Here is a 27,701-nt window from a genome sequence, read left to right as displayed (position 1 = left end):
CAAGTTAAAAGCTTAGGGACCCTGGAGCAACCCTGGGTTAAAATCCTCAGAAGCTGTGTGACTTTGGGCAAGCGACTTAACCTCTCTGTGTCTCTTCTTTTTGTCTGTACAATGGGATGCTGCTAGTTCAACCTGGTGGGTTGTTGGTGGGGGTAAGCGGTGGGAAGGTTTGACTGAATGAGTTAATATTCAATGAGTGTTTTGCCTTGTACCTGTACTGCTGCTGCTGCTGCTAAGTCGCTTCAGTCGTGTCCAACTCTGTGCGACCCCACAGACGGCAGCCCGCCAGGCTCCGCTGTCCCTGGGTTTCTCCAGGCAAGAACACTGGAGTGGGTCGCCATTTCCTTCTCCAATGCATGAAAGGGAAAAGTGAAGTCACTCAGGTTTTTAAAAAATTGAGATATATTTGACACTTGACACTAGATGAGCTTAAGGCATGTGACCCATTAGTCTGATACATTTATACCGCAATACTGTTGCCACTGTAGCCTTAGTTAACAGCTCTCTTGCAGCATATATAATGTATTTCTTATAGTGTTGGGGAAAATTCAGATCTAGACTCTTAGCAAGTTCAGTGTTTACAATATCATTTTGTTGTCTGTAAACACTGTGCTGTGTATTAGGTTCCAGGACTTATTTCTTGCCCAGTCACAAGTATACAGTTTTCTAACAATATTACTATCAAGTCTTCGAAGTCCTGGGACATCTCTCCTCCATAAGCTGTTCCCAGTGATTCCCTGACCAGGGCTCTCCTTAGTACATTTCATGTTTTTTGCGTGTGCATCTCATTTCCCTTCAAGAATTTTAGCTCACCCAGGCCAGCCCAGTCGGATATCGTTTTCTGCTTTTTCTGACAGTATTTAGTAGCACCCCCTGCCCATAACACATCATGGGGCCCCAGGCAGCTGTATGCTCAGGGGCCGTTTCAGTCTTCAGCCCTGTGTGCTGGGAGTTTCTGTGCTCAGGCAGTACAAATGCTTGAGCTGCAGGAAGGGAAGGTGAAATTACTGGTTTCAAAATATAAAAGAAAATGACTCGGGCTTCCCTGGCGGCTCAGTGGCACGGAATCCGCCTGCCAATGCAGGGGACACGGGTTTGATCCCTGGTCCAGGAAGATCCCACATTCCTCACAGCAACTAAGCCCGTGCACCACACCTGTTGGGTCTGTGCTGTACAGCCTGTGAGTGGCGGCTCCTGAAGCCTGCCCACCTAGAGCCTGTGTTCAGAAACAAGAGAAGCCCGCACACCACAGCTAGAGAGGAGCTCTGCTCACTGCAGCTAGAGAAAAGCCCCACAGCCACAAGGGTCCAGCACAGCCATAAATAAATGAATACAATTTAAAAAGTAAATGGCCCAAGTCTAAAAGCATAATCGGTTATTTCCATAGAACATAACGTGTCAGTCGAGTTGGTCTTCATTTAAGAAAGCTACGTTTAACAGTTAGGAGGTGAATGAACAAACAAATGTGCTTTACCCATTCGATGGAAAAATCAGTTCAGATCAGTCGCTCAGTCGTGTCTGACTTTGCAACCCCATGAATCGCAGCACGCCAGGCCTCCCTGTCCATCACCATCTCCCGGAGTTTACTCAGATTCATGTCCATCGAGTCCGTGATGCCATCCAGCCATCTCATCCTCTGTCGTCCCCTTCTCCTCCTGCCCCCAATCCCTCCCAGCATCAGAGTCTTTTCCAATGAGTCACCTCTTCACATGAGGTGGCCAAAGTACTGGAGTTTCAGCTTTAGCATCATTCCTTCCAAAGAAATCCCAGGGCTGATCTCCTTCACAATGGACTGGTTGATGGAACAATATTCAGCTATAAAAAGGAATGAAATACTGACACAGGCTAGTACATGGCTCAACCTTGAAAACGTGGTGCCCAGTGAAAGAAGCCAGACACAGCATGCCGCGGGTTGAATGATTCCATTTCTAGGAAGTGTCCCAAATCCATGGAGACAGGAAGCAGACCACTGGGGACCAGGGACTGGGGTGACGGAAACGAAGAATGACTGCTTGTGGGGGTGGGGGTATCTCCTACGGTGAGGAAAATGGTCTAAAATTGGCTCTGGTATTGGCTGTACAAGCCTGTGGGTATACCAGAACTACTGAACTGTGGACCTTCAATGGGAGAATTGTATGACCTGTCTCAATGCATGTGTTCTCAGTCGTGTCTCTTTGCAACCGCAAGGACCATAGCTGACCAGGCTCTTCTGTCCGTGGGATTCTCCAGGCAAGAATACTGGAGTGGGTTGCCATTTCCTTCTGCAGGGGATCTTCCCAGCCCAGCGATTGAACCTGTATCTCCTGCATTGGCAGACGGATTCTCTACCATCCTGCCACCCATCTCAAAGGGGTTTGTAAAAAAAAGCACGTGTGGGGCTTCCCTGGTGGTCTAGTGGTTAAGACTCTGTGCTTCCACTGCAGGGGGCACGTGTTCGATCCCTGGTTAGGGAAGTTCCCTGCGTGTCGCATGTCATGAGTTGCAGCCAAAAAAGAAAAAAAAAAAAAAGGAAAGGAAAGCACACTTACTGTGGAAACAGGTGCATAAGAGGGGCTAGTCCATGAGACCTGCCGGGGCTGAAAGAGGCGGTAGCTGAGGAGCTTGGCTGCCTGCAGCCCCAAAACCAAGGGTGCGGGTGGATGGCAGGGAGCCTGGGGGTACATGTGAGTGGGTCCTCAGGCTTCCCAGAAGACTTGCCCTGCTTCTCTGCTGGTGGTCCTCATGTGTGCAGGAGGGACGCCTTGGGCCTGAAGCATGGAAATAAGACCCTCAGCTGCTGAGAGCCATTTCTGAGGCCAGGCTGGCCCTTCTGTTTACTTTGCCCACCCTAACTAAGTCCTGGGAATAGCAAACCCCAAATCAGACCTCAGAACTCAGCATGGTGGTAATGGTTGCATAATGTCACGAATATACTCAGTGCCACCAAATTACCACTTTCGAATAGCTCAAATGATCAATGTTATGTCCTATCCATTAGCCCACACACAAAAAAGGGCCAACCATGCTACGCTGCCTTCTGCCCCAAGAGCTCTGTTTACAAGACTTGAAGGGGCAAATCTTTTTTTTTTTCCTAGACAGAAAAGGGATTTTTTTTCCCCCTCACTGATCAGAAGCCCCCCCCCCCCTCCTTCCCTCCTGGGGCTAAGAACTTTTTTAGAGGCTTCTGATTGGCTGGGTCTTTGCCCTGGAAGCCCCCTCCTCCCCTTTCCATCTTCTGCTTGCTGGGAGAGTGGATTGAAGGTGAACCCCCTCCTTCGGGAGACAAGGCTCCTTTCTGGGCTGTTCGGAGTTACCCTGCAGAGAGAGGCTGGTGGTGTGGGGCTCCCTCGGGCCAGCAGCAATGCCAGCGCCCCTGGGCTTCCTTGGTCTGGTCCTGTTCTGGGTGCTGGCGCGAGTGACTGCAGGGAGTAAGTAAAGCTGCTCAACCCTATTCTGTCGGGGCGAAGGGGCGGCAGCCCAGATCCACTTGGGGTGGTGTTTTTATAGGCTGATGCCTGTTTACTGGCCCTTCTGCACATCCTTGGTTTTACCTTTCATAGGGGGAGAAGGAAGGAGAGGTTACAAGTGGGCCCTCATCTCTCTCTCACTCCCATCTTCCATCAACATCCTCTGGAATCCAGAGTCCAGATTAGAAATCCTAAGTGAGGAAACGCTGACTTCTAGGCTCCCTAAGCCTGTGTGCAAGGATGCTTAGCAGTCTGCACGGTAACAATGTGAGATGAACTTTAATTTGTTGTCTGTTTATTGTGGGAAGGTATAGGACAGCTCTATCCACTAAAAATACAGTGCAAGCCAATATGTAATTTTAAATGTCCAAGTAGCCACATTTAAAAAGTGTTAGGTAAAATTAATTTTAAAAATTTTAAAATTTTATTTATTTTGGTTGCCCTGGTCTTCATTGCTGTGCATGGGCTTTCCCTAGCTGTGAGTGGGGGCTTTTTTTTTTTTTAACTTTTAATTTTGTACTGGGTTTAGCTGATGAGCAATGTTGTGGAAGCCGTTTCAGGTGAACAGCCCAGGGACTCAGCCATACGTATGTATGTGTCCATTCTCCTAGCAGAGGCGTCTCTTGTTGCTGGCACTGGCTCAGTAGCTGTGGTGTGTGGGTTTAGCTGTCCCACAACATGCGGAATCTTCATGGACCAGGGATCCACCCTGTGTCTCTTGCATTGGCAGGTGGATTCCTAACCACTAGGATCACCAGGGAAGTCCTGAAATTAATGTAAAAGTATATTGTAATTGTTCAGTCGCTAAGTCATGTCTGACTCTTTTCTACCCTGTGGACTGCAGCATGCCAGGCTTCCCTGTCCTCGTCTCCCAGAATTTGCTCAAATTCATGTCCATTGAGTCAGTGATGCCGTCCAACCATCTCATCCTCTGCCGCCCCCTTCTCCTTTTGCCTTCAATCATTCCCAGCGTCAGGGTCTTTTCCAACGAGTCAGCTCTTTGCATCAGGTGGCCAGAGTTATTGTACTTGACCCAATATATCTAAAATATCATTAGAAAAAAAATAAAATAAAATATCATTAGAAAATGTAATAAATATAGAAATTATTAATGAGCTTTATTTTCTGTTCTTTGAAATCCAGTGTGTCCTTTACAGTTAGAACATTTGAATGCTAAATGTTCATTGCAAATGCTTGATCTCTTATTAGATATCTTAAAATTTTGAGTTGAAAGAGATGAATGAGGTCATTATGCTTTTTCCTTTGGGAGTGGGGCATGATGAGGTTTTAGTATTGAGTGGAGAAGTACTTATTTGAGACAGTAAAGATGGGAGATATGAAACAGTTATCTCGACCGTTCTGGGTAAGACAGAGTAGGGGTTAAAGTCAAGGCATGGATCCTTAGATTATATCAAACAAGGTAAATTTGGACATGAGGCAAGACTATGGTGTATTCTGTAGAATGTGATAAGACGAGAGTGGAGCTAAACATGCAAGGAATTCTTGAAAACACTAGGCTTATATCATAGTACTATATCACTTTGGTTTATATAATGTGCTTTGTGGAGAATGACGATTCCATCATTTAATAAAAATTAGCTCAAATCCCCATCCCCAATTCTTTCACATACTAAGTTGTTTCAAACATCTTTTAAAGTTTTCCACGGGGAGTGGGAGGGAGGTTCAAGAGAGAGGGGGCGTGTGTATACCCACGGCTGATTCACACTGGTGTATGGCCGAAGCCAACGTTGGAAAGCAATAATCCTCCAATTAAAACATTTTAAAAATTTCATTTAAAAGTTTTGCAATAATTGACTTGAGCATAGGTTTTAAATTTTATTAAAATAACATAAAATGAAAGGCTTCTTCATAGCACCAGCTACATTTCAGATGTCCACTAGCCGCGTGTGGCTGGCAGATACGTCCCAGACAGTGCAGGTCCCGTCACAACTGTTTTACTCATTGTGTTTTCACCTATTTGCCTCTCACACAGTTGGTGTTTAGTGAGTCTGTGCTGGCTGGGTAAATAAATGAATGGGAATCAGACCTGACTTCTGAGAAGGCTGAAATGAGTTTCAATTTCATTCCTCAGTAGTAGAGATGACATCAATTTCAGTCCATTTCCAGTCTCTCTCTAGAAGTGCTGGAAAGATTTATCACTCCCCAGTTTTCAACGTTTCCCCCTTCTTGGTTGATACGTTTAGTAGGATAATTGAATGGTCTTTGTTCTTCAGAAACTTTTTTTTAAAGCTTTAGATAGGTCTTTGTAAGTGCTTGAAAAATGGAAGGGAGACAGACTTGGTTCAAGCAGACTGCTCTCTGAACACCCCTTCTTCCTGGGAGCTCGTGGTATACCCAGGCTTGCAGGCATCACTGCTCTTGGCATAGCTGGGCAGAAAAAGCTGATGCAGAGGTTATCGGTGGAACAAAGAAGCTAAAAAAAAAAGAAGTCAAAAAAAAAAACAAAACAAAGAAGCTGAATGCTGGATCTGTGCGCAACTGGGAGTTTAATGGTTATGCACGAACATGTTTAATTTGGAGCCCAGGGTTCAAGTGATCAAAGAGTTGAAGGCAAGTTGGCAGGGAAATTGATTGAGTTAAATGTCTTTGAAATGTGGTTTTATCCATTGATATTCTACTTTAATGCAAAGAGTATTTTGTTGGATGAGCCAAAACATTCAGGGAAGCGAAAACTCTGCCAAATACCCTACCATTTTCTATTATTGCAAAGGTTTAAATGAAATGGCATAAAATGCACTTTCCCCCCATTTTGGGAAACTATATTTTTCTTAAGGGATTAAAAACAGGCTGGCACATGTCATGATTACCAGTTGAGGCACAGTGGGGTGGTTTCGAGAATAGAAATGCTCTTATTGGAAAGTCATTCTATGAAAACGGCTGCAGATGGACCCCTGGCTAAGGCTGTTCTGAAAGGATATGGATGATGTCCAGGAAATGCCAGGCATGTGGCTGGAGGAAAGGACAAATGAGGAGAGATAGTAGGTGGAAATGGGGAGTCTTCCGGTGATGGTTGGGACGGGCGGATGGAGAGATGCTGGCCCTTCCAGGGAAGAGGTCTGAGGGCCCCTGCGGAGCGTCCTCGGCAGCCGGAGGAGGCCCCTGGCCGTTCTGCTCGCACACTCGCTGTTCTGCAGCTTGGACGGTGGGTGAATGAGGCATTATGAGATCGACCAGGATGCTGAGCCAGATCCCATCCTTCACCGCCGCGGTCTTTCGGGCTTGCCTTTGTTGGTTCACCCAGCCCTTTATTCACTCACTTATTCCTTCGTGACAATGTAGTGGTTGAGGCTGTGGACTCAGGATGCCTGGGTCCAAACCCTGGCTCCTCTGCTCACTGTGTCTGAGTCTCTGGGCCTCCGTGAAACGGGAGTAATAATCGCACCCACGGCAGGGAACTGTCAGGATTGAAGGCGCTGAATACATAACTTGTTTGGAACAGCGCTTGGCACATGATAAGTGCCTTATGCTACTTGTATACATTCATTTATTCATTCCAGTATCGACTGGGAACCAGGCACTCGGGGATACAATTTTGATGACGATGACTAAGATAGTGAAATCATTAACATTTTTATAAGCATTGTGAAGAGAACAGGATGCTAAGATAGGGACTGACAAGGGGGGGTTTACTCTGGACAGGGAGACACGCTTACGCTGGGGCCTGAAGGAGCGTAGGACATGAGAACTGGAGGAAGTGTTGAGACCAGAGGGCGCAGTGTGTGCAAAGGCCTTGAGCTGGAGAAGGACCAGCATGGCTGGAGGTCGAGTGGGGTGAGATACGGCCAAAGGGGCAGACAGAGGCTGGCTGGCTTGGGAAGGATTTTATTATGAATGCATGTGGGTTGCAGTGGTTGGGGAGAGACTTGGGAGCTCTTACTCAGGGAATGATGTGATTAGATTAAGGGTTTTAAAACATGACTGTAACTGTTGGGAATGAACCGTGGACACAGGGAACAGTTGGAAGGCTGCTGCAGTGGTCTAGGTGAGAGAAGATGAGGCTTTGCCTGGAGCGATGGCTGTGGGGGTGGAGACATGAATGGAGAGAGAAGGATGGAGTAAGGGAGAGAGGGATGGATAGATGGATAGAAAGATGGACAGAGAGAGACAGACAGATGAATGAAAGGAGAGACGGATGGGTGGATAGAGGGAGAGAGAGACAGACAGATGGCTGGAGGGAGGGAGGGGTCCACAGAGAGGTGACTGGAGGGAGGGAGGGATGAGCTGACGGAGGGAGGGGGGATGGAGACCTGATGGAATTGGCAGCACTTGCCGACACGTGGGGCTTGGGGTGATGATGAGAGAGAAGGGGAAGCACGGCTTCCAGGTTACCAGCTCGAGCAGTGGGAGGGCAGTGGTATTAGTACCCAAGATGGGGAAGAGTGGGGCGGCTGGAGGGTGCATGGAGGTTACTCCCAGCTCTGCTCGAGAGAAGAGAGCGGGGATTATCTCTTTTTGTCCCCCTGGCCCCTTTAATGTCCTCTTTCCAGAGCAGGTCAGTGGCTCATGGGAGGGGGCTGTTGCACGTCTCCTCCTGGCCTTGTCCTGGTTCCATCCGATTTGTGATTTCAGAAATGCCAGACTCGCTGGTGGGGCAGGCGGCCTCCTGCATGACTTCCTGCACAGGTGAGTCTCTCTGGAGACCTTATCACACTTCTGGTGAACTCAAGACAGGGCGGGGCAGGGGTTTGAGGAGGCGAAGCTGATCATGGCCAGGTCTAATTAGGGACAACCCCTGAGGGCCTCAGCCACATTCCCAGGGAGACCAGTGGGGAAGAGCAAGACTGGTTCTGCAAAGGCCAACCAGTCATCAGCATTTAGAGAAGCAAATCACACACTCAGGTTAAAATGTCCTTAAACCATCCCAGCCCTAAAGCCCTGGGGCTTTCCCTCATACTCTGTGGTCCCCAGGTGGAGTAAAATCTCCAGCCAAGTGATTCTATTTGCATCTTGGGGTGGAGTAGATGAGAGAAACTGGGGGCAAATGGCTTAGAAGGAAGCATTTTTGGAATGTGAGATGTGGTTATATTTTGAGCACAAAGAAATGAACATGAATGTGTTCATTCAATTTCAAAGCCCAGGAGAAGGATGAGCTGTCATAATTAATACTTTAATGGTGTTTCGCAGTTGGTCTGTGGTCTAAATAGAAGGTTCGGGAATCACAGACTCTCTGCTCTCTAGATCCGATCTATCCCAGCGTACCTCCCCCACCTCCCCACTATCTCCATACCTCCAGACTAGCCAGTTTTTCAGCGTTGTGTTCTGAAAAGATCAGGGAACTTTATCCAGTCCACCCCCCTGTCCCTGCTGATATCTACCAAGGCAAGGTGAGGAATCATCAGACAGCCAAGGTTTGGATTCCTGCTGTGAGCCTTGGTTTCCAACTCTGTAAGATGGAGAAAATAAGATTACCCACTTCAAAGTTGTTATGAGGCTTCCAAAAGCTAATATAAAATAGATCAGTGGTTCTCAACCAGGATGACTGTATCTACCAGGGACATTTTGCAAAGTCTGGGGACATTTTTGCTTGTCCCAACTGGGGCGTGCCACTGGCGTCTGGAGATGCTGTTGAGCATCCCATAATGCACAGAATAGCCCCCACAACAGAATTATATGATATCAAAATATTGATACCACGGAGGCTGAGAAACTCTGGAGTGTTTAGAAGAAGGCCAAGCATGCGAAACACTAGGTAACATTGATTAAGCACTCCTTGTGATTATCTTCATTTTCTTCTTCACTCTCTTGGGGTCTGCAGCCTTCCCCTGAGCTGGGAGCAGGAAGCTCACTGGCTAGATGAGAAGGGAAGGTGACAGTTAGGATGCCTAAGTAGTCCAGGTGGAGCTGAGTCTCAGAAGGTGTCAGATTGTCAAGGTGACACCATGTGCCCTCTCTCTGCCCTCCAGGGTCAGCTGATCCTCACCTCCCCATGGGCACCAGATACATCTATCACTTTTCCACTAACACCAGCACCAGCCTGCAGGGGTCCCAGGTGGAGGGAAGTGGCCTTGGTCTGCAAGGCTTGGTTACCCTCAATGTGCTTGGCCCTTGCCAGATGGCCTTACAGGTGAGTATCACTGAGTAACCATGGGGTCACGGTGACATGGGGGAGGGCCATGGGGAAGCCATAGCCCCTGAAACCAAATTCAAGTGAGGGCTCTAGAGTAATATCAGAATGTGGCACTGTTTTGGTTGTAGAGGGTGCCAGGGTAGATCCAGTGTGGGGAGGAGTGGAGATTAAAGGAGTGAAGGGTATTCCTTGGAGCAGGTATAGCCACAGGATGGGATCAAGCTATGTCCTTGGGAGAATCAGTTCAGTTGAGTTGCTAAGTTGTGTCCAACTCTTTGCGACCCATGGACTGCAGCACACCAGGCTTCCCTGTCCATCACCAACTCTCAGAACTTACTCAAACTCATGTCCATCGAGTCGGTGATGCCGCCAACCATCTCATCCTCTGTCGTCCCCTTCTCCTCCTGCCTTCAATCTTTCCAAGCACCAGGGTCTTTTCTAATGAGTGAATTCTTTTCTAATGAGTCAGCTGAAGTATTGGAGCTTCAGCTTCAGCATCAGTCCTTCCAATGAATATTCAGGACTAATTTCCTTTAGGATGACTGGTTGGATCTTCTTGCAGTCCAAGGGACTCTCAAGAGTCTTCTCCAACACCACAGTTCAAAAGCATCAATTCTTTGGCATTCAGCTTTCTTTATGGCCCAACTCTCACATCCATACATGACTACTGGAAAAATCATAAATGGAGGGTCACAACTGGGAAATTGTAGGTCCCAGGGGTGAGCAAAATCAAACCAAATCAAGGCTTTGTAGGCAAAGGAGCAGACTATGACGGACAGCTCAGACCCAGTTGGGGACTCCAGGCCTGCCCTGGGCATCTCTGTACAGGCATACCACAGAAATATTGCAAGTTTAATTCCAGGTCACTGAAATAAAACAAATATTGAAATAAAGTGAGTCACACTAATTTTTTGGTTTCCCAGTGTATATCAAAGTTATGTTTATACTAAATTGTAGTTTATTAAGTGTGCAATAGCTTGATGTCTATAAAAAGTATGTAACTAAAAAATATTGTTGAAAAAAGCTAGTTATCATCTGAGCATTCAGGGAGATGTAGTAGTAAGATTAAAGATCACTGATCATAGACCATGCTAACAAATATAATGAAAAAGTTTGAAATATTGTTAAAACCACTAAAATGTAACACAGACATGAAATGAACAAATGCTCTTGGAAAAACTGATAGACTTGCTCAATGCAGTGTTGCCACAAACATTCAATTTGAAAAAAAAAAAAGGCAGTATCTGGGAAGTGCAATTAAGTGGAGCATTGTAGAATGAGGTCTGTGGCACTGGGTTATGTCAAAGTGGAATTATGAGCTAGATTCTCTTGGTGGTTGTAGGTTTCTTTTTCATCAAGATTTTCCTGAAGCTTTCTCATGTTCTTGCAAGCAGAAATGCCTAACTCTTCTCTGGTCTCTTTCTGATGAAGCTCATGTGTTTCCTGGACAAAACTTCCTACTCTGCATAAATGGCTGCCTGGTTTCCACTAAAGTCTTATGTCCCATTTGTCATTTGTAAGGGGTTTTTGAACTGACTGGAGTGCTTGCTGATGAGAGTTTCTCAAAACTGCTTTGTTATGCTTTCATGTAGACCACAGGATGGAGTCTTTTGTGAGGTGGCTCTGAGCTGCCTCTGACTTCTTAAACTATCCAAAATATTGGTTTTGGTCAGAATTGTCACTTTGCTGTCCTTTCATGTCCATCAAAACTGTAGGGGTTGTTTTTTCTACAGTCTTCACAATGCAAATTGTGTACTGCTGCAAATTTGTTTGTTTGCTTTGTTTTTAGCATAAAAAAAAATAGATACTGTTGAATGCTGACAAAGGTAGACAGATGGGGCTCATTTCAGAGACTCGTGGCATAGTGAATTCCCTGGTAGTCCAGTATTTAGGACGCCATGCTTCCACTGCAGGGAGGCACAGGTTTGATCCCTTGTCAGGGAACTAAGATCCCCAAAGCCACATAGTGTGGCCAAAAAAAAAAAAAAAATTGTGTCATAAATGGAAAATTTAGAGCCACTTAGGCAATCCATTAAGTATATTTTTGTAGGAAAAGGGTGAATGTAAGTATTCAGGACAATGAATTTCACAGATTGAACACTCCTGTGTAGCCACCTCCAGATCAAGAAACTCCCATAACCTCCCTCTTTCTCTCTTCTGGTCCCTTCTCCCAAAGGCTCCCTTGAGTTCCAGCACCATGGATTAGTTTTGTTCGTCTTTGAACCTCTCTTTAATGGAATCATGCAGGATGTTCTCTTTTGTGCCCGGTTTCTTCTTATTTTTTATTTTGATTTTTTTGATCATGGTAAAATATACATGATATAAAATTTATCATCATAACCATTTCAAGTGTACAATTCAATAGCAATATGTATGCTCCTGTTGTGTAACCATCACCACCCTCCACCCCTGGAATGTTTTCATCATCCTAAGCAGAAGCACTGTGCCCCTTAAATGACATACATATAGTTCATTTATTGGCTATGCTGGGTCTTTGTCGTCACGAGTGGGCTCTCTCTAGCTGCGGTGCTTGGGTTTCTCATTGCCATGGCTTCTCTCATTTCAGAGCACGGGCTCTGAGGCACGTGGGCGTCAGCAGTTGCTGCTCTCGGAGTCTAAGCATGGGCTCTGGGCTCAGTAGTTGTGGCACACGGGCTTAGTTGCTCCACGACACGTGTGATCTTCCCAGACCAGGGATCAAACTGGTGTCCCCTGCATTGCAAGGTGGATTCACACTCTCTGGACCACCAGGGAAGGCCAGGATTAGTTACTCTGAAAACATGAAGTCACGGGGCAGTGAAACTATGCAATACTATAATGACAGACACATGTCGTCATACGTTTGTCTAAATCTATAGACTAGGAACCCTCATTTTTATCAGGGGCTTCGGGTGGTGGTTATGTATTAGTATAGGATTGGCAGTTGTGAGTAATGTCCCACTCTGGTGGGGGATGTTGATAATGCAGAAGTCAGGGGGTACATGGGAAATTTCTGTACCTTCCTCTCAGTATTGCTATGGACCTAAAACTGCGCTAATAATAATAATAATAATAAAAGTGAAATCAGTCAGCTTAGGGATGCAGGGTTTTAGAAACTGTTTTGCTTTTGGCTATTCTGGTTCTTCGCTGCTGCCTGGGCTCTTTTTCTGTTGTGACTGAAGGGCTACTGTCCAGTTGTGGTGTGCAGGCTTCTCATTTCAGTGGCTTCTCTTGTTGTGAAGCATGGGCTCGAGGGTGCTCAGGCCTCAGCAGTTGCCACTCCCGGGCTCTAGAGCACAGGCCCAATAGTTGTGGTGCGCAGGCTTAGTTGCTCCGTAGCTTGTGGAATCTTCCTGACCTAGGGATCAACCCACATCTCCTGCATTGGCAGGCAGACTCCTTAGCACTAAGCCACCAGGGAAGCCCGGGATGCAGGTGTTAGGGGTGATTTTATTTTCCATCTTTAGAGAGTCCATCTTCTTTAGCAATAAGTACACACATGTGTGAAACCATGGTGATTTGGGGACGTCCAAGTCTTTTATTCATGGTGACAAAGCATTTTTTGTTTGCTTTGCAATCCTAGTTTATTTTTGTTTATACTGCGTAGCCATATGAATCTCTCAGTCAAACTTCCAGGGCCTTTTGGGGAAAAATGAGAAACTAATGGGGCTTCCCTGGTAGCTCAGCTGGTAAAGAATCTGCCTGCAATGCAGGACACCCAGGTTCGAGCCCTGGGTCGGGAAGATTCCCTGGAGAAAGGGATAGGCTACCCACTCCAGTATTCTTGGGCTTCCCTGGTGGTTCAGCTGGTAAAGAATCTACCTGCAATGCGGAAGAAGCTAATGAGAACTTTCTGTACAGTGAGTGGGGAGCAGAGGGGCCTGACTGTTTAAATTATTTACCCTGGAGATATTCAACAGCTACCACCTGACATTAGAACCTTCTGCTCAAGGGGCGGATCTCCCTGCCTACCCCTCCCTCACCAGCATGAATCACGAGGGGGCCCAGAACTACTTTAGGTGGGGGGGAGGGGGTGCTGGTGTGGTCCTGGAATATCCCAGGAGAGGTCACCAACTCAGCGCCTCCTGCTTCAGCTCCAGCACTTCCAGCTGACATCCATCCTGGGGTCCAAGGTGGAAGTTCTGAAGCAGTCAGAGAGTCTGAGGTAAGACACTGGGCCTTGCTCCCCCTGGGGCTGCATATGTGAGCCCGGCTCCCTTTTCCGATGGCCACTGGGCACTGGGTGTGCCAGACTGTATTGAAAGAATCCAATTAGGGTAACCCCTCTACAGCAGAGAAAGGCCATTTTGGATCAAAGTTCAAAGAGGATTCCATCTTTGTTTTGACCTTGTAAACACCCAGGCCACTGATGAGGACCACTAGGGGTTATTGTGATGTGGGAGCCTTGAGTGGCTCCAAAGAGCTTCGGATGGCCTTCCCTTATCTGGATGAAGAACTCTTGCCCCATATTTACCTGGCCGTCACTCTCAGCATGTCCAGATTTTATGTTTGCACAGCACCCTCTGGGCTTCATCCTTAAGAACATTCTGGAAGACACTGGGCACCCATTGAGGCCTGCCCTTCTCCTCCCCCATGCTGAGATGGGGGATTTTCCTGGAGACCCATAGCTTCTTTCTCCCTTCCCCAGCCAAGCTCCCCTTGGTGACCCAGCCAAGCCTGGAATTCTCCCTTGGCGTGTTTCCCAGGGACTCCTGACAGTGGTTTCCTGGCCACAAAGCTCGGTCCAGCCCCCAGTCTGAAGACAAGCCCATCTCTGCAGATTCCTCTTCCTTTTTGATTGCAAATTCATTTGTTAAAAAAAAATAATAAAGCCTTTGTGCAGGGATACAGGGATGGGGGAGCTGCCAGGGGCAAATGGATCCCCACTGAAAAGCTTAGAGGGGTCCTCTCCGAGGGGGCAGGGAGGGCTATTGTCCCTGGGGAGTCTCATCAGAAATGCTAAGTCAGTGCGCGCAGGGCTGTCAGCTCCTGGAGAGACCAGACTGACATTAGTTATTCTAGAAGGGGCGGGAGCCATTAGCATTTCTCTTGAGGCCTGAGGCCCTAGGGGCTGCCACGGTGGGTGGGGGGCAGGGGCAGACTCCACGTGGAGCTGGGGAGGGGTCAGTGACCTCCCTGGGGAAGTTCAGTAGGGACACTTGTGTCCCCCAAAGTTCTGCTTACTGGCTGGTTGGTGGGGTTTGGGGCTTTGCCAGTTTCCCCTTCATCATGGGGCACCTCCTTCTTCAACGCTCCCCACACAAAGAGGAGTACTCCCCAAGCCCTCGCCCCCAACCTGCCCTATCCTCTCCCTCACCAGGCCATACCAGACACAGGCTCCTGGTCTGGGTCAGGTGAGGGGCGACGGGAAGAGCACTGGGCTCAATTCTGGACCCAGCTCCTCCCAGACTTGCTGTGTGATCCTCTCCGGTCGCTCTCCCTCTCTGGGCCTTGTTTCCTCCTTTCTACAGTGCTGGAGCCTAAGTCGCTTCTGCCGTGGTCCGTGTGCGGGATGGAAAAGAATTTCCAGACACCAGGCAGAATGAGAGGAGAATAAAGTTTAGCAGAGTGGGAGACCCTGATAGAACAGCAGGCTGGCTCAAGGGAGAGCCGAACCTTTTTGCAGGCGAGCAGCCACTTTTTTAGAGCCTCAAGACAGAAAATTCCTACTGGAAGGGTGGCATTATGTGATTGGTTAGGATGCTATAGGGTGGGTAATAAAGTTGGTATTTTACCTAATAGGGGGTCAGGGTTAGATCTGGAGGCTCATGGCAACAGTTGCTATGGGGTTTGGTCAGTTCCAGAGATTTTTAACCTGTGACCATGGTGCTGCTGCTGCTGCTGCTAAGTCGCTTCAGTCGTGTCCGACTGAGTGCAACCCCATAGACGGCAGCCCACCAGGCTCCCCCGTCCCTGGGATTCTCCAGGCAAGAACACTGGAGTGGGTTGCCATTTCCTTCTCCAATGCATGGAAGTGAAAAGTGAAAGTGAAGTCACTCAGTCGTGTCTGACTCTTAGCGACCCCATTGGACTGCAGCCTACCAGGCTCCTCTGTCCATGGGATTTTCCAGGCAAGAGTGCTGGAGTGGGTTGCCACTGCTTTCTCTGACCTTGGTGCAGGGCTCCACAACTTCCAGCTCAGGGTGTCTGAGACCGGTGACCCCAGAGCCATCCTGCCTGGGTTCAAATCCCAGCTGTGGCCCTGAACAAGTCACCTTATCGCTCAGAGCCTCAGATTCCTTCCTGAATATATAATGTGAATGGGCTGGGAAAATGAGAAGTTTTGCAATGCAGGACGCCCTGGGAAGCTCAGCTTTTTCTTTTTTTTCAAGCTGGGTTCACCCATTTTATTCAGGTGGCGGCAAGGCTGGGAGTAGCTTCAAGCATGGACTTGGCTGTCTTTTGTGAGGTTTCGTTGAGACCTGGCTGGAGAGCTGAGCTGAGTTAGGAAGCCAGGCCATTTGAGCGGGGTTTGGGGATAGCTGGGTGCTTCCTAAGGGACTGACCTATGGGAGCGGCCCACGCTGGAGGGGCAAGGTTGTGGTGGCAGAGAAGAGGTGGCCTGGGGCCTTAGATGGGCCTCCCTGATGCCCGCCCCCACGCAGCGCTGTCCTGGGCCGGGCGCCACTGCGCTTCGTCCTGCAAGCGGGGCGCGTGGTCCGCCTGTGCCCTGCCCGAGCCGAGCCGCGCTGGGCCCTGAACGTGAAGCGAGCGGTGCTGAGCCTCCTGCAGGGTCATCCGGGTGTCCGTGACCCCCACACCGTGGAGGAGGTGAGTTCTGAGTCTTGAGAGCCGGGTGGGTGATGGAGTGATGGGGAGCAGGGCGCTGACTGGGTCCCACTCGCCCAGGTGGACATCCTGGGCAGGTGTCCCACCACGTACCAGCAACTCGGAAGCAGGCTGCACAAGACCAAGGCCCTGGCGCGGTGCTCTCTGCGCAGGGTGCGCGCCTCCCTGCGCTCGCAGGCCCTGCCCGCCGCCAACGCCGAGGAGGTGAGAGCCGGGCTCTGTCCTTCCCCTCCCCCACTTCCTCATCTCTCATCCTCCTCTCCCCCACCCTCTAAGGCTCCGCCACTTTCCCGTCCCTCGTCTTCCCCTCTCCTTCTCTCTCCCTTCTCCTTTTCTCTCCTTCATGGTTCCCTGCAGATGAAAGTGTTGTGTAAACAGTTCAGTTCAGTTGCTCAGTTGTGTCCAACTCTTTGGAACCCCATGCACCACACCCCATGGAGTACACCAGGCCTCCCTATCCATTACCAACTCTCGAGTTTGCTCAAACTAATGTCCATTGAGTTGGTGATGCCACCCAACCATCTCATCCTCTGTTGTCCCCTTCTCCTCCTGCCTTCAATCTTTCCCAGCATCAGGGTCTTTTCAAATGAGTCAACTCTTCGCATCAGATGGCCAAAGTATTGGAGTTTCAGCTTTAGCCTCAGTCCTTCCAATGAACAGTCAGGACTGATTTCCTACAGAATGGGCTGGTTGGATCTCCTTGCAGTCCAAGGGACTCTCAAGAGTATTCTCCAACACCACAGTGTAAACAGTAGGCATCTATATAAGGATAGGAGGTGATCACTGTTAACATGACTAATACAGAGTCTCAGCATCTAGAAGCGGCTGCAGGCGCCGGCTTTCTTCATTTTCCAATTGAGGCTTTATCCTTCCTCTCCTTGGGGTGACCTGTGACTGCTCTTTCTTGCCTCACTTGGTCTCCCACCTCTGTCTATGGGGAGGGGGATCCTGAAGCTCCAAGGTAGTCCCCAGTGGGCTTCCCCCAGCCTTGCCTGTTGCTACCAATTTGAGGGTTACGGGGGGTTCCCTTACTCCCAAGGCCTGCCTGAGCCTCTGCCTCTTCCCCACATGGTCCAGCAGTCTGGCCTGGCCTCCCATCTGACCTGCGTCCAGAGTTTGCAGGCTGGTGTGCTGCGGGAGGCCTCCTGCACGCAGCTGGACACTGCGGGGCCCCTCTCCAGGGAGGCAAGTGCTGTGCTGATGTGGACCTTTTCCTCGCTCTCCCTGCAGCAGGAGGTACCCCAGGACCCTGCTGTCACAGGTGATGGGGGTAGGGGTGGGGGGGGGTGGCCCCTGGACCCTTAGGTGAGCCTCCCAGTCTCCTCTGACCAGAGGGGCTCCAGCAAGCAGAGGCTCCACTGCTGTGTTCCTGTCTGGACACCCTTGAACACCTTCTGAAAGTGCCCATTGTCAGGGTTGGCCTCTTTTTCTAGAAGTTTCTGTCGGCTCACATGGCTCTCAGGCTTGGTCTTGGCTTCCTCTCTGGGCTGTTCTCAGGGGAGATGGCATCTTCTGGTTCCCAACTTTTGTGGGAGAATCTACCTTACCCCTGATGACCCTACGACTTGACCATTTTGGGGGCGAGCTGACTCAGGTTTCCTGATTTTCTGGAAAGTTCCTGACAACATAGAGCATCCCCTGGTGCATGGTTCCCTTCTATGAGCTTTGTACAGAGAGAAACAAAGCAAGGCATGCATCTGAGGGAAAGAGATATATATTTTTTCTACGGTGAAAAAAATGGCTGTCTCCCTGAATCAGGAAATAAGGATGGTTAATTCTTACTGCTGACAGTTTGGAAGGATTTACTGTGGGCCAGTATCTGTGCTGAGTGCTTTATGTGGATTATTTAATTTAATTCTCATCATGACCCCATTAGGAAGTTACTGTTGTTTTAGTTATATTTTTTTCACTGAAGGCCAAGAGGTAAAAATGACGTGTCTGAAGTCACAGCTAATGAGAGGCAGAGCTGGGACTTGGGCCTGTGGGGTCTTTTCTACAGCCCTGGTGGATAATCAGGTTTGTCTCAGAGAACAGACTTGCTGCCTGCACCAGCCCAGGGAGAAGCCAGCAGATGGGGACTGAAGCCCTGGGTCTTCCCAGCATTCCGTTTGGTTCCGTGGAGCACAGGCTGAGATCCTAGGCTGACCTGCCCCCCGAGGCTCCCTCAAACACAGATGCTGGCCATGACTGGGGCATCTAGTTTCAGGACCTGCCTGTAGGTTGACCATTGAGTTGAATGAGCTTTTCATTTTTTTTTAAACAGGTGTCATTGAGATGTAATTCACATACTGTGTAGTTCATGCATTTAAAGTAAATAATTCAGTGGCTTCTAAGGGTCAGAGTTGTCCATCCATCATCAGAATCAACTTTATGACATTTTCGTCACCCCAGAAGAAACCTTGCACCCTTTGGCCATCACCTCCTGTTCCCCCAATTCCTGGCAACCACGAATCTGCTTTCTATCTCCAGATTTTCCCATCCTGGACAGTTTGTATAAATAGAATGAGATAGTGTGTGACCTTTTTTTATAACTGGCTTCTTTCACTTCCCATAGGTTTTTCCTGTGGGATGAACCTGTCTTCCCAAGGTTCATCCATGTTGTAGCATGTATCAGTTTCATTTCTTTCTCTTGCTGGAGGAGGTTTCCATGTGTCCTCTGGCAATCCCCAGAGGGTTTTGGGGGTCCCCTTATTGGGCCCGTTGCTTACTGATGGGCGCATGGACCATCTTTCGCTGTCAGCAGTAATGCTGGCATGATTTTCTTGGATGTGTTCCCCTCCCCTGTTGCCAGAAACATACTGGAGGAAGCCTTGGCCGGTGTGGGTGTGGCTCCCAGGCCTCCTTCCACTCACTCTGACATTTCCCCCAATGCGGTCATCCCTGCCAAGACCTTCTCACCTCAGATTCACACGGTGGAGACTTAGCCCCGAGCAGCTTGTTGTACGAGTGGGAGGAGACCCCATCCCAGGCTACGGTGGCCACAGGGGCTGCATCAGTGAGGAGGCTGTGCCTGGCTCGGGCCACAAGCTTTGAGGTAAGTGGCTTCTCCAGCCCTGGGGCCCTGGGACAGCCTCTTCTTCCTACCAGATCCTTTAAGGTCTACTTGGTAGAATACTCAATATTAGTGCTGCTGTGTGCTGTTGGGCGGGTTATGCACTGCACAGCTGTGCCTGGTTGTGAAAGCAAGAGGAAGAACTCTAGCAACTAGAGTTCTAGGAAGAACTCTAGGTCAGGTGTGTGCAAACCTGACCTAGTGCTGATTGGGTAAGAGCCTGGAGGAGGCCTCCTTCTCATCAGTCTGTCTGTGGGCACATGGGCCTTTTGGGCCCCAGACTAACCTTCTGGACCTGGCCTGTCCTAGAGATCTCTCAGGACACACACACACACACACACATACACACACTGCACACGCACACCCCCCCCCACACACACACACAATCTGGAGGATGAAGTGGCAACACACACACACACCCCACATACCCACCCCAGCCCACACACAGTCTGGAGGGAAAAATGGCAACCCACTCCAGTATTCTTGCCAGGATAATCCCACGGAGAGGAGAGTCTGGTGGGCTGTAGTCCATGGGGTCACAAAAGAATCAGACATGACTTAGTGACTAAGCAACAACGAATACACACACACAAGAATGTACTGAGACTTCCCTGGCAGTCCAGCCGTTAAGACTCTGCACTTTCACTGCTGAGGACCTGAATTCGATCCCTGATTGGGGTACTAAGATTCCACAAGCTGCACGGTGGCCGAAAAACCGGAATACATTGAATTTGTATAAACTATATTGAACATGTAGTCAGTAAATATAGACTATATATATGTATGTATTGAAGACTCATAGGCACAGACACACATTGTACATTTTGCGTGTGCATAGCAGAGACACGCTTGCAGCTGCTCTTTACTGTTTCGGGGACCGGGAGCCAAGGCCCCAGCTCATTGCTCTCTGGAACCCCTGACCTGGGGGGCTCTGTGGGGGTCAGAGAGCAGCCCAAAGGAGAGGGCCCTCAGCCCCGTGAGGTGGTGCTCCATGCCTGTGGCTAGAGGGTGACAACTGGCTGTTCGCCCAGGCATCCTGGCCTCCTGACCCCTTGGGACGCCCCATGCACTGTCGGATGCTTAGCCGCCTCCCTGACCTCTGCCCACCAGTGTCAGCATCACCTCCAATCCTGTCACAGTAACCCAGTGTCTCCAGATGTTACCTGGGTTCCCTGGGGAGCACGCTCACCCCCCCCACTGAGAGCCACTGCTCTGCCTCCTGTGTTCCAACCTGCCTCCTTCCATCTGGCCCCAGAGCCTCACCCCCGGCCCCCTGACCGGGCATTTCCCCCGCAGAGGCAGCTCAGGGCCAGGCATGTCGCGGGCCTGTCTCCCCTCCTGCAGCCTGGCAGTGCTGGCCCCAGAGGGCGCGGGGTGGCTGTCCTGTCTTTATAGCACTAACAAGGAAGCAAATTGTTCCCACCAGGGAGGTCCCCTGGGCTGGGGTGAGTTGCTGAGGACTTTGTTCCTGAACACAGCTTCTTGGGGATGCCTGAGTGCACATCAGAGTGCTTCGCATCCCTCTCCCCGGGGGAGGGCCCACCGGTTACCAGGGGGATGGCCCGTGGGCTTCGGCTGGGAATGCCTCTGCCCCACGCCATTGTTGGTGGGCAGGAGACAAGATGGGTTTTTCGGTTTGGAAACAAAACCTGGGCTTGGGACTCAATAGAGAGCAAATTCCCCAGCCTGACCCTCTGCAGAGAGGCCCCGGGGATTTCGATGTGGGGGGCAGAGGCCTGGGGTGGCCAAGAGCCTGGTGGAGTGAAGGAGAGGGTGGGGAGAGAAGGTGGGCAGGTCAGTGCCCCCGCGCCCCCAGGCTGCCAGGGAGGACGCCTGAGGAGGGCACAGCTCCTGACCACCATCTGGGGTACTCAGAATAGAGCACCCACATCACAGACACTGACTCAGCATCGACTGTGTACAGCCACGTGTGGACGGTGGTGTGCCAGGCTGGCTTGTACAGACTTGCCAGAGCTGATGGTTAGCCTCTGGACATCCTGCAGGTTGGTTGCTAAGCAGGCATCACCAGAGATGAAGTTATACTCTAATGAGAGCCTACTGTATAGCATGGGGAACTTTATCAGTGGTCTGTGGTGACCTAGACGGCTGCTGGAGCTAACTCGCTTCAGTTGTGTCTGACTCTGCGACCCCCATGAACTGTAGCCCACCAGGCTCCTCTGTCCATGGGGATTCTCCAGGCAAGAATCCTGGAGGGGATTGCCATGCCCTCCTCCAGGGGAATCTTCCCAACCCAGGGATTGAACCTAGGTCTCCTGCATTGCAGGTGGATTACCCTCTGAGCCACCAGGGAAGCAACAATACTCCAATTAAACAAAGGACTGGGAACTTCCCTTGTGGTCCAGTGGCTAAGACACTGCACTCCCAATGCAGGGGACCAGGTTTCGATCCCTGATCAGGGAACTAGATCCCACATACTGTAACTAAAGAACCTGCATGTCATAGTGAAGATCAAAGATCCCGCATGCTGCAACTAAGATCTGGTGTAGTGAAATAAATAAAAATATTAGAAAAAAATTAAAACAACAACAAAGGACTGTTATACCCATTTACAGTGAAAATGAACCATATTCAAAACGAAGGTAATGAGTACTCAGTATCATCGTCTGCTAGTTATTTCTCTGCATTTTAATCTTTGCGCTGGTGGTCACTGGCGTCCACTGTGGCTTAGAAACAGGGTGCAGTGGCTTGCTTCTGTGCAGCGACTGCACGTCCGCCTTCAGCGATGGCACCTGGGCTGCTGGTAACGGCCACAGTGGGGGTACTGATACCACGGGAACTGTCAATTGGGGCTTTTTATCTCCCCTCTCCAGGGCCTTGAGTACAGGATGCTGGTTAAGAGCGTGGGTTCAAGTCTCAGCTCTGCCACTTAGTAGCCCTGTGGCTGCTGTCACCTGCCTTAAGTGCTCTGTTAAGTGAGGAGAGTCACGGCCCCTTGTAGGGTCAAGGTCAGATGAAGTGATGCCTGTAACGTGCCTGGCCCACAGTGGAGGCTCCACGCAAAGCAGCCATTGTTGTTATTACTGTTGTACATCGATGTTGCTGAGGAGGGCATGGCGACCCACTCCAGCATTCTTGGCTGGAGAATCCCATGGACAGAGAAGCCTGGCGGGCTACAGTCCATAGAGTCACAAAGAGTTGGACACGACTGAAGTGCCCACATCCACACACCCACACCAGCTCCACCAGCAAAAGTCACATAGTCGGGATGCTGCCTACCCTGGGGGCAGACACTCTGGAGGGAGGGTTGGCCCACGAGGCCTGTTTCCCGTTTGCATCCGGTTGTAGTCAAGCTGTGTGCATGGAACTCAGTCCCAGCCGCTGAGAGCAGAGGAGGCCTGAGTGACGCAAGCCCATCCCTGTAGCCGTGGACCCCCGGCTGGGTGGGGTGAAGACTCACTCTTGGCCTTGACCAAACCCAGCAGGAAGCCAGGAACCTCATCACTCTTTCTGTGGCTTTGGGTTTGGGCTGAGGCAACAAATCTGAGACCGAGGGGGCACGGAGGAGGGAAGACAGGATGTGGGGCCAGCATCCCAAACCCACTATCTCCTGAAACTCCTGAGAGGTGTGGGCTCTGAATAGAGTCCTTTATTTCCTTGAGTGTTTGGAGACTTGGTGACTGTGCTGGTCAGACCTGTAGACAAGGGGTGAAAGCTGCAAACCCCTGCCGATTAGCCATTATCACTGTTCATAATTCTGAAAAACGTTCACAAATTTTTTTAGTTGGAAATATCAGAAACTTTGTGAAATAAGGTAGGACTCGTTATAATAATTACGATCATTGTAACATGTTATTTAGTTGCTCAGTTGTGTCTGACTCTCTTGCGACCCCATTGACTGTAGACTGTCAGGCATCTCTGTCCATGGGATTTCCCAGGCAGGAATACTGGAGTGGGTTGTCATATGCTTCTCCAGGGGATCTTCCTGACCCAGCGATTGAAACCCCATCTCCTACAAGTCTCCTGAATTGCAGGTGGATTCTTTCCCACTAAGTCACTGAGCTTTTATTAGAGCATAAAGTCCACGAATATACACGCCATCTCTCCTTTTCACCCCCGTGTCCCTGGCCCAGGTGTGCCTGGCACATAGTAGGTGCCCAATAAATGCTTGTTAAACTAAAATATAAAAATGGCCCAGCCTGTGTGCCAGGCTCTTGGGATTCAGTGGAAAGAAACCCATATGAGCAGCCTCATCTCTTTGGGTCTGTGAAGCTGTGGGAGATACTGGAGTTCCCACCTTCTCTGCAGCCATGTTGATGGCTCAGCTGGTAAAGAATCTGCCTGCAATGCAGGAGACATGGGTTCGATCCCTGTGTCGGGAAGATCCCCTGGAGAAGGGAGTGGCGACCACTCCAGGATTCTCACCCAGAGAGTCTTGTGGACAGAGGAGCCTGGGGGGGCTACAGTCCATGGTGTTGCAAAGAGTCGGACACAACTGAGCGACCAAGCACATCTGGAGACGGGGGGATGGATGAGGTGACCTTTGGGGTTCGAGTCTCTCACGCTGCCCCCTCTGATTTCCAGGCCACAGAACTGTTCCTGACGCTGGTGTCTGAGCTCCGAGGCCTCTCTGTGGATGAGCTCATGGAACTCTGGGGACTTTCTTTTAAATGCCGAGACAACTGGTAAGGGCCTGTCCCTGAATTGGGGGCTGGGCCAGGAGTTGGCTGAGGGGTCCTGGTGGGGCTGGATAAGCTTGCTGCTGTCCTAGGTTGCCATCAAGAGATGGATAGTGACATTTCAGCTCAACCCTGTGATATGTTATCTCATTCCTGACTTGTCCTTCAGTCTGGGGACATCTGCCAAGAAGACGATTAAGCAGGGAGCTTGGAGGTTCCCACGGGGGCTGGAGATTGGAGGCTGCAGGGCCTGGTAGGATAAAGACAGGCATTGTTCCCTCCCGACACAGGGTCCCTCTGGCAGGGAGCTGGAATTAGCATTCCAATGCGCCTTGGGTTCTCTTCTGCTGGGAGTGGGGGGTGCTGGGCAGGGCTGGGATCCACCCCCACACCTTGCCGATGTGGGGCCAGCAAGGGGTGTAGAGAGACCCCAAGGGTGGAGGGGAAGTTCTGAGGTCCTGCCTCTAGGGGCAGAGGACTGTAGAGGATCGAGGGGGGAAACCTGTAGCTCCTTTCCCAAGTTCAGCTATTCTCTAGATCCAGATTTCAGGTCTGTGAGCTTTACAAAGGCTCTCAGATCTTGAGACCTGAAAAATATTTTATTGACTCAGAAGTAAGAAAGAAATCCCCCCCCCCCAACCCCCTGCCACCCACCATATCAACATTGTTGTTTAGTTGCTAAGTTGTGTCTGATTCTTTGCGACCCCATCTTAGCCCACCAGGCTTCTCTGTCCGGGGGATTTCCCAGGCAAGAAGGCTGGAGTGGGTTGCCATTTCTCTGTCCAGGAGGTCTTCCTGACCCAGGGATTGAACCTGCATTACGGGCAGATTCTTTACCACTGAGCCACCAGTGTGTTAATCGCTCAGTCGTGTCTGACTCTTTGTGACCCCATGGATTGTAGCCCACCAGGCTCCTCTGTCCATGGGGATTCTGCAGGCAAAAATACTGGAGTGGGTAGCCATTCCCTTCTTCAGGGGATCTTCCAAATCCAGGGATCAAACTCAGGTCTCCTGCATTGCAGGCAGATTCTTCAGACAGTCTGAGCCACCAGGGAAGCCCGTGAATCAACATTATCACATGTCTATTTGAATGACTACCAGACTTAATAGCTAATAATGCACAGATACCTTCCAAGCCTTTTATCTGTATTCACTCATTTAATCCTCACAATGACCCCATGAGGTAGGTGGTTTTATTCCTATGTAACAGGTGTAAAAGGAAACCAAGGCACAGAGCAGTTAGGAAACTTGCCCAAAGTCACACAGAAGAGTTTAGATTTGAATCCAGGTGGTCTGTGCTTATCCATCAAATTCTTAGGGTCTTAAATAAAAGTGATGCTTGACTTGGGCACATTTTAGCTGTCTTTGCTGTAGGGAGGGGCTTCTGAGTCTCCATGTGGAGTTCCCTATTCCCCTGGTGACTCACACTACTTGTCACTTGGGATATTCCCACAAGTCCCTGTGTCTCGCTTGTCTACCTAGATGTTAGGAGTCAGGGAGGTGGGGAGATTATCCCCAAATCTAGAAGTTTCCAAGATGACTGATACTCTTGAGAGATTTCTCTTGCCCTCACCTCCTCCTCCATTTCTGCCCAGAGTCTGGTTTTCCTGGGCCCAAATCTCTAAGGGAAAGAAAGGAAATACAAGGGCAAGAGATGGGAAGTGCAGGTGGGATATCTCCAGATGAAGAGGCTTGTGGTCCTGAGGCCTCATGATCATCTTGGAGCTGGCCCAGTCATGAGCATTCCCATTTTACAGATGAATAAATTGAGGCCAGAGACTGTTTACGGGCAGATGGTGTGTGCGAGTCGAGGGTGGGTGGGATGCCCTCTGTGGCCATGGATGTCACTCATCAGGGTTGATAAGATGGGGGGGCCAATCCGCTCCACCCTGTGTGCCCTGCTGCCTGTGTGACCCCAGCCCTGGGGGCCTCCCATTCCTACTGTAATTGAGGCACCCACCCCCATTCAGCCATCATCTCCCCATTTAGACTCATCACTGTGCAAAGGTTCAAAACCTTTCCTGAACATACCAACCTTTCTGTAATTTCAAAAAAAGAAAAAGGAAAGATTGTGATGTTGGGCTGAGAGCATTAGAGGTTTAATGAGGGGCTTCTGTTTAATGCGGGGCCACCTGCCAGTTGTTGACTCCTGTTCTACGCAAGGGATTCTTATCCTATGAGGTGAGTGTGGTTGGTTTGGGGAGAGCAGAGGACTCACATCGGCCCAAACTGCTGTGTCTCCAGAGTGGGCTGAATTGCCAGGGTTTAGACTGGGCTTCCTTGGCAGGTCAGAGGGTGAAGAATCTACCTGCAATGCAGGAGATTCGGGTCCAATCCTTGGGTTGGGAAGATCCCCTGGAGAAGGTGAATGGCAACCCCCTCCAGTGTTCTTGCCTGGAGAATGCCATGGACAGAGGAGCCTGGTGGGCTGCCGTCCGTGGGGTTGTACAGAGTCAGATACAACTGACCGACTAACTTTCATTCAGGGCTGCTGGTGTCTCCGGGGCCCTAAGAGCACAGAATCCCGGCCAGGCTGCCTGGGTCTGGCTCAGCCCCTTTCTGGGTGTGTGAGCATGGATGCATCCCTGCCTTACCTCTCTGAGCCTCTGATTGCTCCCAGATGACCAGAGGCTACATGAGGGAGGCGTCCTGGAGGACACTTGGGCGTGTAGGCCGCCATCCTGACGTTCCCTGGGCCTCTCTCCATGTCAGGCAGCCGCTGGTGGATGCCCTGCCCTCCTGTGGCACCGAGGCCTGCGTGGGCCTCATGGCAGAGCTCATCATGTCCGGGGAGGTGGAGGCAGACGAGACAGAGGCGTGGCTCTGGTCGCTGGCCTTCGTCCCAGAGCCCACAGATGCTATGGTCCGCGCCCTGCTGGTGAGCCCTGTGCCCTGCCCCCCACCCATGTGGCCCCGCCCCTGCTCCGCTGCTGGTTGGACGCAGCAGGGAGGGACGGGGGACCTGCTGTCCTCCAGGCTTTGTGCCTCTGCCTGGTGGGGCCAGTGGAGGCAAATCAGAGAAACGGGGTTTGACTCTCAGCAGTATCCCAGCCAGCTGCGTGATCCTGACCTATCTGAGCCCGTTTTTCTGCTCTGTAAGATGGAGATCGAACAGTATTTGCCTCTTGGGCTCGTGGTGAGAAATGAGATGCTGAATGTAAAGCACTTCTCTGGATGCCTCGTGGGGAGACCCAGTGGTTTAGAGCTGCTATTGTTCTTGTAATCAAGCGTATTTAATGAGTCTCAGGATTAAGAAAGCATGTGAAACTAGGCTAGCAATTTTTAACAACCCAAGGAGGTCCTATTTAACCCCCATGATGCCTCTTATGAGGTAGGTGCTCTTATCCCTCCCATTTTACAGATGAGGAAACTGAGGCCCAAGGAGGCTGGGCAGCTGGCCCAGGTGATGCAGCTGCTGTGCCTTCTTCTTGGACCATGGGCCCTGTCCTCACTCACTTGGGGGGCATGTCCTCATTCACCTGGGGGCGTGTCCTCACTCACTTGGGGGGCGTGCCCTCACCCACCACCACGTCACTCCTCACTGCCCTCCCAGATTGACAGGGGGCCAGGATTCAGAGGCCACCAGTGGGGAGTGTATGGGAGACCCCTGGGCTGGCTGATGGCGGGGATGGGTCTCCAACAGGATCTCTCAGGCCCTCATGCTGGTCAGACTCTTGACTAACTGTCCAGGTGGAGTGTAGGGAACACTC

At 50.3% G+C, this 27,701-nt stretch overlaps 1 protein-coding gene across 1 annotated transcript in view; it reads left to right on the top strand.

Annotated features, from left to right (window-relative positions):
• Positions 1 to 3,340: 3,340 nt before the first annotated feature.
• The window catches only part of LOC138429745 (uncharacterized), a 170,747-nt gene continuing 146,386 nt past the window's right edge, over positions 3,341 to 27,701 (top strand). The window contains exons 1-10 of the mRNA XM_069571470.1: positions 3,341 to 3,407; positions 8,037 to 8,090; positions 9,371 to 9,531; positions 13,608 to 13,678; positions 16,119 to 16,284; positions 16,363 to 16,497; positions 17,383 to 17,572; positions 19,206 to 19,336; positions 23,897 to 23,997; positions 26,704 to 26,869. Coding sequence (XP_069427571.1) covers positions 3,341 to 3,407; positions 8,037 to 8,090; positions 9,371 to 9,531; positions 13,608 to 13,678; positions 16,119 to 16,284; positions 16,363 to 16,497; positions 17,383 to 17,572; positions 19,206 to 19,336; positions 23,897 to 23,997; positions 26,704 to 26,869 — 1,242 coding nt within the window. The remainder of the gene's footprint in view (positions 3,408 to 8,036; positions 8,091 to 9,370; positions 9,532 to 13,607; positions 13,679 to 16,118; positions 16,285 to 16,362; positions 16,498 to 17,382; positions 17,573 to 19,205; positions 19,337 to 23,896; positions 23,998 to 26,703; positions 26,870 to 27,701) is intronic.

The sequence above is a fragment of the Ovis canadensis genome, chromosome 24 (assembly GCF_042477335.2).
Source record: "Ovis canadensis isolate MfBH-ARS-UI-01 breed Bighorn chromosome 24, ARS-UI_OviCan_v2, whole genome shotgun sequence".
In the NCBI taxonomy this organism is placed as follows: Eukaryota; Metazoa; Chordata; class Mammalia; order Artiodactyla; family Bovidae; genus Ovis; species Ovis canadensis.
The sequence above is the reverse complement of the archived record's forward strand: the minus strand, read 5'-3'. Positions and strand labels throughout refer to the sequence as shown.